Source organism: Poecilia reticulata, linkage group LG2, assembly GCF_000633615.1.
Source record: "Poecilia reticulata strain Guanapo linkage group LG2, Guppy_female_1.0+MT, whole genome shotgun sequence".
NCBI classification, from domain to species: domain Eukaryota; kingdom Metazoa; phylum Chordata; class Actinopteri; order Cyprinodontiformes; family Poeciliidae; genus Poecilia; species Poecilia reticulata.
Window position 1 is genome coordinate 40,208,135 of NC_024332.1, and position 12,994 is coordinate 40,221,128.

General features: G+C 36.6%; 2 protein-coding genes across 9 annotated transcripts in view; one reads left to right on the top strand and one right to left on the bottom strand.

Annotated features, from left to right (window-relative positions):
• Nucleotides 1–4,360: 4,360 nt before the first annotated feature.
• agr1 (anterior gradient 1) lies at nt 4,361–10,936 on the bottom strand. The gene is made up of 9 exons (XM_008402245.2): nt 10,864–10,936; nt 10,636–10,745; nt 7,846–7,958; nt 7,637–7,700; nt 7,354–7,406; nt 6,310–6,386; nt 6,000–6,063; nt 5,297–5,380; nt 4,361–4,690 (listed from the first exon to the last, which is right to left on the bottom strand). Exons 2-9 carry the CDS (start codon nt 10,644–10,646, stop codon nt 4,641–4,643), a joined length of 516 nt encoding a protein of 171 aa, XP_008400467.1. The 5' UTR covers nt 10,647–10,745; nt 10,864–10,936; the 3' UTR covers nt 4,361–4,640.
• Nucleotides 10,937–12,591: 1,655 nt separating this feature from the next.
• traf3ip1 (TNF receptor-associated factor 3 interacting protein 1) overlaps nt 12,592–12,994 on the top strand; it is a 25,044-nt gene continuing 24,641 nt past the window's right edge. For 5 of the 8 annotated variants that reach the window (XM_008402197.2, XM_008402226.2, XM_008402190.2 and 2 more), the window contains exon 1: nt 12,593–12,852. In XM_008402197.2, the coding sequence (XP_008400419.1) occupies nt 12,730–12,852 (123 nt within the window). In that variant the 5' untranslated portion in view covers nt 12,593–12,729. Of the gene's footprint in view, nt 12,853–12,994 lie in introns of all 8 variants that reach the window. The other 3 variants (XM_008402181.2, XM_017303522.1, XM_008402207.2) reach the window with 1 other exon arrangement.

The following is a 12,994-nucleotide window of genomic DNA, read 5'->3' on the forward strand; positions in this document are numbered from 1 at the left end:
TACTGCCAGTACCACGAGCTTCACTTGGCTGATGTAAGGAACTGTTGAAATGTTTAATAAATCAGGAACATGCATAGATAATAAGTGTAAAAAATTTAAAGTCTGAACACAGATGGATGCTGTCAACGCAAAAGGACATAATGAGCTGCAGTGGGACCACAGCAAGTTCACAAGTAATAATGCTGCTGATAAAACAGCATTTTGAGGCACCTGAGAATATATGATTTAGTTCCTACAGAACCAGTCTTAGTCATTAGAAATATGACTGTAAATCTGGCTATAAACTAGTCAGAAAGGAAACAGAAAATAGACTAAATACTCACTTTTAATAATCTTATATTCATTTGTCCATTCTACTGATAAAGCATCAAATATTTCCTTGAATCTGACTCTAATTTTTGCACATTACAATCAGCTAAGCTAACTTACAAACGCAGTATTGTCATGTGGTGACAGTTGAAAGGAACAACTCCAGATAGAGCTAATCGCAAAAGCAGAAATGCCTGGGTCCAGGGAAACATGGAGAGTACACAAAGATTATGGTAAAAAACAAAAAAATGAAGCTCCATCCATCACATAGTTGTAAAATGACATGCAGAATCAAAGACGTTCTTTCCGAGAGAAAGAAAAACAAAGAAAGTACAGAAAGTTTTTGACTTAGTCCAAGAAAAAGACAGATGTGACATTGATGAGTGTCCAGGAAAGAGACAGAAATAAACTAATCACCAGAGCAGAGGACTTTCTATGAGTTTCTATAAAACCAAAAATGTATACAGAGTTAATTGAAGCAATGTCAGGGAAGAAGACACGACTAAACACAGAGGAAGAAGTTTTTCCAGTTGAGTGTCATTACCTCAAACTCACAGGAGCAGATGGATAACGGCTCATTTAGGCCTGATTAAAAGGTTTTACTCAATTGGAAGTTCATTAGGGTTTTTTTTAATCCACTTCAGGAGTAAAAAAAAAAAAACCCATCTGTAGAAAATCCAACTCGTTTTGAAGAAAATTTGAAGAGATTAAAAAAGACATGCTAGAATTTTTATTATGTACTGCAAACAGAAATAATAATTGTTTTAAGTGTATTTTAAACATGTACGACACATGCTTACACATAGTCTAATATATAAAAAATTCATTTGACGTGAAGAAACACGGTGTTGCTAAAAAGTTGACTTCCCATCAGTGCAGCCGTTTGGTAATTGCTAAACCATCTCTGTGGCACGGTGATACTTTGCAATTTACTCAGCGGTAATCCCGAGTGCCGCTGTGTGTGAGAGGAGAGCAGATAGGCTAAGTACGGAGGAGAAAAGTGTCAAGAGGAGACGCAGATTGAGCTTATCTGTGCGCTCAGGCCTTCCTTTGTCAGAACAGCTCCTTTACTGATGAAGGCTCTTTGAACCTGACAGAATAATTAAAATCAAAGAGAAAAAAGCTGACATTTGCAATTTGACCTGTCTGACTTACAAGGCAAAATTGGCACCGTTTCCTGCAGATTGCATTATAATAGCATTCTGCCCCCGTGTGAGCGTGTGTGTGAGGAAAGTTTGTGTTTGTGTGTGCATGTGTGTACTGTACATATTGGTTCAATGCAGTGTATATTCAAGAGTGTGTGGGAAGGAATAAAAGAGTAAGTTTATGGCATATTACCCAGTCATTTCTTCATTAAGGAGCTGTTTTCCGGTAAGCGGGCGCTATTTGAATAGCTAAATTGTCCGAGCAATGTGCAAACAAGAACTAATAGCCCAGTGTCCTTGTCACTGGCAAAGTCAAAGTAAAGATCTCTAAACTTAGGTGAGTTTGACGGTTTGGTCTGTGAGAATATTTCTGTAAATGTGAAGCTTCTTGCCTTGAATTTGATGTCCACATGTGGGCAACAGACCAATTTATTGTCTGGTTTTAAAATGGAAACATTTTAGAACCATCAGAGCAAAAAAGATAGAAAGTATGGGAATCATAATCTGTTTTTTCGTTGTTTTATCAAAGAAGAAAATATTAAAAACCCTTTTCTGCACCAAAAAGGGATTTCTCTTTAAAGTGAATACCATATATGAATRATGATATAAAATCTCATGTACAACAGCTGTATAAAGAAAATGGACTGTTCACTTCATCATGTTGTAGGTCTAATGGATACACATTGTGTTGTTAATACAGCTAAAGGATGCAGTGACTTTTGCTGATAAGATCATCTGGACAGGAAATGCTGACCAGCAGGAAGTAAACTGGACAACTGTAAATCTGGGTTTATAGTCATTTGTGCAAACGAAGACCAAATACTGTACAGCAGATGGTCATAGTTTTCATCAGGCCCAGATTTCTGTTTTAAAAATCGTTTCTATTGGTCTTGTGTAAAAAGTTCTGTGACATTGAATTTGGGGATTTTATTTGCTAATTATCAGAACTAACATAAATAAATGATATAAATATATTGCTCTGTTTGGAATTAATCAATATAACATATGAACTTTACGTTTTAAATTAAATTCGAGAAATTAATTAACTTTTTAAGGATATTCAGATTTATAGGAATGTAATTGTTTGTAAAGTTTTYATATACGCCACACTGTGCGGCTACCACATCAAACATGTTACATGAACAAACTTGGCCTCCAGCCACGTTTTTCCCGCTTGAATAACAATTCCTTAAACAGCGCCAAGTAAATGAGGTATTATTCATTTTCTCCAAGTGGTATGACAGCTTTGGGAAGATTTGGAGGCATCATTTCTCTCCCAGAACACTGAAACAGCAGCGCCGAGAACACAGGGAGGGAATTGTCAGACCTGAGATGCCAGAGCAGAAAACACATTTGTTATGAATCCAGCAGTGCGCGCAAACGAAACCTATTGGAAAAGAACAGAGGGAGGCAGTGTTTAAAAAATCTGGAGAGGTCCGTCTTGAGATTTTTTAAACAGCATGAAGAAAGGACAACTGCTCCGCGGGCTCTGTTATAGAGTTCAGAATGATAAGACAGAGGATATGTTGTGTTAGTTAATACACATTATTAATCGTATGTGATAAAAAGGGAATAAATGACAGAGCCTCAGTATTTCACTCTCATACTACAAACAGTTGGCTTTACAGGAAGGACCATCAGGGCCGGTCTTCACTCCAACCAGGAGTTGAACATGTCTACGGGCAGCTAACGCCTCTGCAGACCCCACACATTCTGGACACAAACTGTATAGACGTTTACCTTCAGCTTGGCACTACAAAAAGCTGCTTACAAAAAAAGCTGCTTACCAAAGTTTCTTCCCTCCAGGCTGTCAAAGTGGTCAGATTTATACCATACGTAATGGAAAAGAAATGGTTAATAGGTGATTAAAAAAGCTAATATAACCTTGCTTTGCTCATAAAAATACTAATTCAGAAAAAAAATACTAACTCAGAAAAAAAAGGCAAGGACATCAGACCTGGTAATAGATTTTCTACCTTTAATTAAATCTACCTCAGTCAGTCCTGTAGTGTTGCAGGCATCTACCGCCGCTGACATCAGTCTGTGGAAGGTTTTCAACGCCCCTCAATGCAGAATGTTACTGCAGTCATTTCTGCACACCTGACCATATGGTACCAATCAGACAGGCGTCATGAAGCCCCATTTGACTAGAATATTCAAGCAGCTTTATAAATGAGATTTTCTAAACCTAAACTGTCATGTTTGCAATTCATTTGAACCAGAGATCAGCAACATTTACAAGCCTAAGAGACATTTTTGCTTTCATTCCAGGTAAACACAATTTGCTTGGAGTCACAAAGGCAATAGACAAAAGAAATGTCTTCATAAAAATATCCTGTTAGTGTCATTCTTTAAAGAAATATTATGCATGGAAATGTTAAACCAAGCTTTTACTAATTATGGTACATTTGCATTTTAAACATTAAATTTGTTAGCATTTTTGGTCAAGCTTCTCAAGAACCACATGTGGCTCCAGAGCTGCAGGTTGCAGAGCTCTGATCTGCATTAAGGTTTTACCTATTAAAACTGAGTGAAACTTATAGCGTTCTTTTGATTTTTGTTAATATTACATTGAAAGCATTCGATCTCTAAAATGTCTTCATATTATCTACTTTAACCAGCTATATCACACTGCCACCTAGTGTTGGAGAAATGCCAATATCCATAAAACTAAAATCTGTTTTCTAGATTCCGTGAAGTGAGAATTCATTGTTTCCTTGTTATTATCAAAATGAAGCTAAAGATATTTTATTAATCTTTACTAACTCCTATTTCAGTTTTAGTTTCACTTATAAACTCTCAGAGCTTTAAATGCTGTAAATGTGCCTTTTTCTTTTATTAACAGCCCTTAAAAAATAAAATTTTAAGATTTCAATGCGAGTAAATAAAATAAAGTTGAAGCTTTAGATTCAAATTGCATTTATTTCAACGTGGTTAAAGACACAACAACACATTGCACAGAACTTGACATTTGAAGTTGTTTTTCCACTTTTTTCTGAGGTATGCAGCCATTTTTCGACATAAAAAAGTACTACTGCAGAACAGCAACCGAAATATTACAAATGCATGAATAAAATAACCATTGCTTCTCCTTAGTGTTGGTTTAAGTGAGCTCTAAAAGACCGTGTAACAGTTCAAGTGCTGGTCTTTCTGCAGGAGCATCCACCTGGTAGAAGCGGAGCTGCGTCAGAGTTCATTGTGCAGCAGGAGTTTGACTTTCTTCATGTTTGCTGCCACTGCCAAAGAACAGAGGACAGGAACAAAAACATCAGAGCTCCGATACTGAGCTGCCAACAGGGCAGTTCATTAATTCAAGCTGCAGCTACATCTGCTGTGTAACAGTTTGTAATAATCCACATTTATTGGAGACTGCACCCTTTCAACAGGAGGTTTGGTTTGTTAAAACACAATGTCAATGAACAGCTAACTCCAGCCAGTTTGAGTGTGAAATAGTTTTCTCAACATTGCCACTCTGAACTAAACTATTGCATCACTTTTTATTCCTTTTTAACAACCCTTGGAAAAAAATTTATAAGTTTTTTTCTGGAGTCTTTACTATCAATCGCCCACTTTCACTTAAGTTCAAGCTACTACAGCGAAATATCTACATGTGGATTCCTTTGGACAACAAAGAATATGATTTTAACATTTTCCTGTGTAATTTGAAAAAGCAAAATATACACTCAAAGTTTTTGCCTAAACAGTTATCTCATAATATTTCAACCTGCATGGTGTCCATGTAAAGATTACTTGACAGATTGGACATAGGGATTCTCCTTGCATGTTTTTGCCCTATTAAACAACACCAAGCAGTGTCAAAGTGAGAGCTAACAGCCACTCACAGAGCTCCATGTCATCYGGGCCGTAGGTGTAGAGGCGGTCTCCGAATTTCCCCACAATATCTGCRCGCACAGTGTGAGACGGATCTGCAGAATGACACAAATGATCAGCTAAAGATACAGGCCTGGTTTATGTGACCTCTGTTTTCTTTTGATAAATAGCTTAGAATTGCAGTTAGAAGAACATGGTAATAATATATGATAATATATAATAATAACATGGTAATTTTGCTAAAAGACTGGGATAAAATACTATAAACGTACTTTTTGATTGGTTCTCTTAATGTTTTAAAGTGTTTTAAGTTGGAAGCAAGACTAAAAGCCACTAAAATTGTYAAAGTCTCAAATATTTTAGTAAGATGTTGATGTATACATTGAAATTGAAATATCTTTGCAGACTACGCACTGAAGCATGAATATGTCAGAGCCACTCAGAGGATTTCTGCATTTGCAAATCCAGTTTTATCCAACATTTWGGTTGTGGGGAAAAAAGTAAAAGGAAACATTTTCCMCCAGAATTTATCCATAAAATATCAAAACAACTTAAAATGGATATAMTGTATTCTTCTCACTGACAWTCATGYACTCTGTGTTATGATCATATTTAATTAGGCATAAAATCCCTCTCTGATGTTTACTTCTAATTTTCTCAGAGCTGCAATTAACATCACTGATTCATATTATAATAATTGATGGGAGTATTTACCAACAAAGAGGATTCTGGGAACATAATAGCCATCAGGAGCCAGATGCTTGTCCCCGGTTTCCTCCTGTAGAAGAACAATAATCACAACAATTATAATAACCGCCAATAATAAATGTGTTAATTTACACAGAGCCAAAATAGAGCGTGAAGCCATTGCGCTTACAGTACGTACCTAAATAAACATTAACACTAATCTGAATAGATTTTCCAAAATTTCGCATTAATAATAACATATCTAGAAGTGTCATGACCAATRATATTTTTTATACAMCATMATTKCTCCTTAGAGTACGTATAATGTTTTACTTACCACCAGGTTAAGCATGATGAAGTCATCCTTGGCCATTTTCTGGATGGATTTATGAGCAACAAATGCCCCCTTCAGAGCTGTTAAAATAATTAGATTTAGTCTGAGAAATTTAACTGGATATGATATGATAGTAATGACAAAAATAACAATAAATAAAATCCACATTTTACAGAACATTTTTTAAAATACACTAACCTATAAATGTAAATGTATGACAGTTGAATTTAAATGTACAGTGCTCTACACGCTTTTGGGCATTCCTGGTAAAGATGTGTAAAAAAGAAAACYCTGAATTAATTGTGCAATGCCCAGATTTATGGGTATGCACAACCAATTAACATGTTACAGTGCTGTGGGAAATCAGTGTTTCTGGGAACTTTGTTAAAATCTAGGGCATCTAAGGAGATTCTAAATAAAAGTCCGCTCAATTCAGCTAGAAAACTGAAAATGAGGTCATGACTGGGTCTTTTAGTAGGATAATGATCCAAAAAATGGACAAATTAACATAGAAATGGCTCATTTGACATAAAATCAACCTTCTTTCATAGAGATCTCAGTCCTTAGTCCTAAATCCTTTACAAAATACTGAGATGAGATGAAGAAAATACAGTAGAGGACCCAAGTCTCTGGACAATCAAGAGAAAGAAATTCCTCAAAGMCCYTTCTCTCCATTAGGAGAAACAGTTACAGAAGACTRARAGCTTTCCTGGTAGGTCTGTCAGTACTTTGTACAACAAAATCTGGTGTTTCTATCTTAACGTAGGATTAAGGATGCCAATAGAAGYGTAGTTCAAAGAACARAACTGAGAGCCAGCTCTGCTCTGTTGTTGAGACTTCTACCGAGCTCGCCTCCAGAAAACCAACTGAGTGATTTATGACTAGAAATCCAACAYACTTCATTACCGACACTGCAGGGAATCAGGGACACAAGCTGAACTCCCCGTGAAGTCAAAGTAGCCACAATAACAGAGGGTGTGCAGATCTGCATCTATACGTGTAATTTATTTATTTTTTTCATTGAACTAAACCAAAGTTCTACAGTACCTTTACTGTGTGGGCAGTTGTCTAGATGATGAATGACCATCAGTGGTTTCTGACTGCGAAAATAAAACCAGTGAATCAACTCAGTGGGTTCTTCAGCACAGTAAGCACACAGAGGGTGTAAATGCAATTAATCTGTTGACAAATTGAGGTGCAGTGGCAAATTTTACATGATTAATGGTTTTATAAAGCCAACTGTTTACCTGTGTGTGATAAGAAAAAAAAAAGCAACATTGAAAAGAAGATAATCTTATCAAGCAATTGAAGAATGGGTTCAAAGTCCTACCTCTTGGCACTTTCTGCCAGGCCCTCTTCATAACTTTTGACCCATTTAATATTTTTCCCCCATCCTGAAGAAGAAGAAAAGAAAAAAAAAATTAAGATGTTGCCAATAAGTAAGTCTGCAAAAACTTTAACAGAGTATTTCCAAATCAGCAAATTTTAGACTTTAATTCAGTCTCGTGATGAAATCAATCTGCTCAAACTGAACTTCACCTCTTGACGGGGGCGGAGTCGCAGTCTTCGCCTTTTTGTTCTGTGCCTCAGCAATGGCACAGAGGCTGATGAACAAAGCAAGCACCACCCAGCGAAGCATCGCTCCCCGACCTCTGAGGAAACCACAGCAAAAATYGCCTGTTTAACATGAGTGTCAGGTGTGGCGTGTCCGCCCACGCGCATGACGCACTGAGCATAGGGCACCAAGAACCTTACAAATTATTGCAATTATASTAATTCCGATAACAAGAAAGGTGTAGAAAGCTTGTTAATAAATCAAATACAAAAGTAACAATTTTATTCAATGAAAGGAAGAATCCTCCACCGTGTGGTTTGTTCATYTAGCTCAATCTGAACCTTCTGAGTTTACACATTTCAGGTTTGACAGGTAAGCAGGAGTTGAGCGCGTGCCAGATTGAACGCACACGCCTTGAATTATCGTTGGTTCATTTTCCATATCAGGTGGAAAATGAACAACCAGTGTGGAAAATACCAACGCTAAAGTGCTTAGAACTGATAACAAATATGGAGAATATTATGCAGTGAAAACATGAGAAATGATCCCATGTCCAGTTTGTTACGTCTGTTCTTCAAAGAGGATTTTCTTTGAACGCAGTGGTAAAGCCTGTCATTCTAGAACAGTGGTGTCAAACTCATTTTTATTTTGGGCCAATCAAAAATCTGAATGTTCTTAAAGGGCCGGTTGCACCAGAATCTATTGATAAAACCAATAAAACTGTTAAAATATCAATAAATAGCTGTTCCTCTGGGATTTGTGATTATTTTAGTGTTTATTTTTGCAATCAAAATGACAGATTTTGTGGTGAATATTAAGAAATATTTGTAATCATTATGTTTTTTACAATATTTACGCTAATGTATGATGTCAAATGTGACTCTATCACTCGTCGTATCGGTTACAAATTCAACGTTTTTGACCAATTTTGAGAAAATTAGCAGTAAAATCAGGAAAAAATTTGGAAATTTGTTGATTTTGTGTGATTTTTGCAGATTTGTGAAAAACTGGAAGGACGTATTGATGTAATTTGGAGTCCAGAGGGCCACATAAAAAGCTGCGGCGGGCCAGATTTGGCCCCCGGGCCTTGAGTTTGACACCTGTGTTCTAGAATAATGTGAAGTTCTGAAGACTTTGATGATTGATACTTGCAAAGGTTGTAATGGAAAGTTMATTCCTAAAAACCTCATAGTCATACCAATGAAAGTGTCAGTTTCATYGCTATAAAAAGTGCTGACACCACGTTTAGGATTATTCACTCTAGAAGTGTTTTCTAATGTAAGGAAGCCAGATCTGGTTGACACTACCTGAAAATGCTCAAGACAACAAGAGGCTCTTTTATCACAACCATTGGCAAAGAAGTATCAGACACTAAAAAACATACTTCACAATTTTACTCCATATGCTGTCTGCAATTCTAATTTGTTCACAACATTGTACAATAGCAAMGTATGGATTCAAATAAAACAAACGTAAGAAACATCCTTTGGAATTGCTGACATCTTTAAGGAATAATAAGAAAAAGAAATGCATAAAATCAACAGATCTTGAGAACAAGTTCAACATTTATGTTTGTAATGACAATAACATGGGGATAATTAGTTTTAGAGAGAATGACTATTCTGCTCAGCTCACTGTCATAGTCCATTTTGACTGACATAAACAAATGATATCATAAAACARCAGATAATTTATGGAAGCAAATGATGCAGGTCCTAAGTGATCTGAAATGTAGAAACTCCTACGGTAAGCATAAAGGACCAAGCGTTGTGGATGTTTGAGTTATGTGTTTTTTAATTTGATCTGAAAAAATGCAGCAAAGCAATTCAGAAAAAAACATTGTAATAAATTCTTTCTAATGAATCTTTCTCAAGAAAATGACTTTTGTCATGATTTTATGAGGTCAGCTACCTCTGTGAAGTCAGAAGCTTTTTGTTGTTTTGGAGGGTTTGCTTCAAACAAAAACTACATGTGAAAACAGCATAAAGATAAGTCTTATTCTAACAGTATTCAATGAGTCACACGCTTTGTTGTTACATTTCATTCATTAGATTACCCTTATTTCCTCATTTCAATCCCACAAATTTTTTTGGTGAGTCTTAATTTTCCAGTGCTAAGTAGAGGGAAATGGACTCAGACTAATTCAAAATTATTGTAAAAATCCAGGGTGGTGAGCAACACAAAGCATTTGTAYTCAGTGCAYCCAAATGGCTAGCAATGCTACCAAGTGTCAGTGTTGTACACGTCAGAGAAGAAAGACTAGTTTTAAGAAATTGCAATCACACACCTTGTTGRGGRTTAACTTCAAAGATATTCAATATTGAATCACTAAACAAGTAAGACATCCCTGGAATTCATGTGGTAAAAAGAGCAGCAATTTTAAACATTTTTGAAGTGTTTCCTGAAAGTGGATGTAATAAACATCTTCCCTTACYCCTGTGTTAACAATTTCCTTGTAGAGCACTCTTGTGCACATCACAATTGCTTCCTTTTCAACATTCAAAATGGAGAAATCRTGATTTGCGTCACAAATGATGATTCACGTAGAAATCTACTTCTCAGTAATTTATTATTGCTTTTTTGTTGCCAAAAAAGCCCCATCTAAGCTGAGGTCAGAAATTAACAAGTACAGCCATAACTGTGCAAATTCTTTACAAATCCAACAATCTTTTAATCAGCTTTTCATGTTCTAAAAGACAACATGAATGTTTTCACAGAAAAAAACAACTCAAAATTCTACTATTCTTGTCTCCTGTAGATGGTGGATGTCTTACCTTGACAGCATGAAGCAAGAGTCTGTGCTTGCTCGCCTCAATGACTTCCCTTTTGTCAGTTTTCTTTTAGTGGAACTTGCCAAACAGGTATATACAATGGTTTGAAATGACTATGAAACAAAGAGAAAATGTTACTCACTAAGAAGCTATTATATGTGTGCGCACACACACACAAACACACCCATAAATCCTTAGTCGAATGTTCAGAATAAACCAAACACAGCATACCAACAGTTAAGCTCGGTGGTGGAGAGGTGATGATGTGAGCTGGTTTTGCAGCCACACAACCTGAACAACTTGCAGTTAATGAGTCCAACCAACAATGCCTCTGAATATCAGAGTAAAATACACAAGCATAGCTAGGTCAGGTTTAGCTCACAACCCCACTTTACTGTAACAGGAAGGGTGGGAAATTAAAATGAACTTCAGCAAACCATAAAGTCAAAGTAAGGGCCAAAGGTTTCCTATAATTGTCAGAAACAGATAAGGATTACAACCGGAAGACTTATTTTTGGCTTTGGTCCAGCTAAGCAAAATGTATTATTTTTGTAATATCTGCATCATGAAATATGTTTAGATTTTTATATGAAAGAAAAACAAATTGTAGTTTTGTTCTAAGGTTTTAACATAAAGAAACTCATGAAAGTTTATTATGAAAGGAAATTAATGCAACTTCTTTAATGATCATATTTGATTATATGATAAAGTAAGTAGTTTGCAATCTGAAGACAAAAAGCCCCAATCCTAGTATTTATTTGTTACAAAAATATTTAAAAATATTGCTCAACTTTATCATTCTTTCCCAAACTTACCAAGAGCCACACTGGAAGGTCCAGAGAGTCACTTGAAGTTCTCGTTTCAGACCCCACCCTAAGGGTAGAGCTGCTAAAGTTCATTTCACAATGATTTAAAACATGACCTGTGGGTTAATGGTTTTATACCCAGTGACTTTGTGAACAAATAGATTCAGATATCTCTAGTCTTAAAAACCATGGAATTTGCTTTTATCATTTTTGAAGACTGGTTATGTATTGCAAAAATCCATCCATCCATCCATCCATCCATCCATCCATCCATCCATCCATCCATCCATCCATCCATCCATCCATCCATCCATCCATCCATCCATTTTCTTTCTGTACACCCTCGTCCCTTAATGGGGTTGGGAGGGATGCCGGAGCCCATCTCCAGCTAACGTTCGGGGCGAAAGGCGGGGTTCACCCTGGACAGGTCGCCAGTCTGTCGCAGTGCAAAAATACAATCAAGTAGAAAAACATATTTTCATTTCCATATTTCATTCTTTATTGTATTATCAAAAAAACTGAGTTAAATTGCTTAAAAAAATTAACTATAAAGTTTTTTTTTTAAATAATCAATAAATATATTTTATACCTGATTTGACACATAACCTTTTATCAAACTCTGTAATAGAAAGGAAAATTTCTCCTCTTTTTAGCCCCTTTTACGTTGGAACTAGGAATCTGGATGCCTGATGTTTTAGGACAGTTTGCTCTTTTCCAAACGGCCCACATGCTATGCAACATTAACAGGACTCACTTTCAGGAGGCCCTACAGACACTCATGTGTTGTAAAACCTATAACTATAATGGCTGCATCTTTTTTTCTGGTACAGTCTTTTGTGATGTAACTTTACTGAAAAAAAGATGTGCAATTTTTTTTCCCAGGCCATAAGTATAAATAATGTTAAGAAAAATAGTTTAGTTTAATAAAATTCTCTACAGTAAGTTAATATGCATCTGGTCTTTTTGTATAGCAGTCTAAAATTGATATAAATAATCCCCACAAAACCTGCTGCCGCAAAAATGCGGTAAAACCCCAACACTTGTGCCGCTGCAAAACATTTTGGTCATCACTAAAACCTAGTTAGTTAGCTGTTAGCTGTTGCCATAGAGATAGAATACATTGCGAGCGTAAGCGCTTTACGCATGCGCACTTTTCATAGTAGCGATGCACTGTGGGATTTCTGTGTATTGACATAGCAACCGGGCCAAGGAGTCGCCGCCGCCAAGTATTTTTGTTCGGATTAGTTTTTGCTTCAATTTCGTTGCTGGAAGTACGCTTTCCACCGCTGCCATGAACGCGGCGGTGGTGAAAAAGACTCAGGACACGCTGGGAAAAGTGATAAAGAAACCCCCGCTGACGGAAAAACTGCTGAGCAGGCCGCCGTTTCGGTACCTTCACGACATCTTCAGCGAGGTGAGCCTCTAACGGTGAAGACATATTCACAGTTGCTGGTCATATTTGAAGCGACCACGGCGTCTTTAGCTAACTGGTCTTATTCGAATTCACAGAGAAACGGCTTCGGTGGCTAATAATAACTTAAACGTAACAGTTAGCC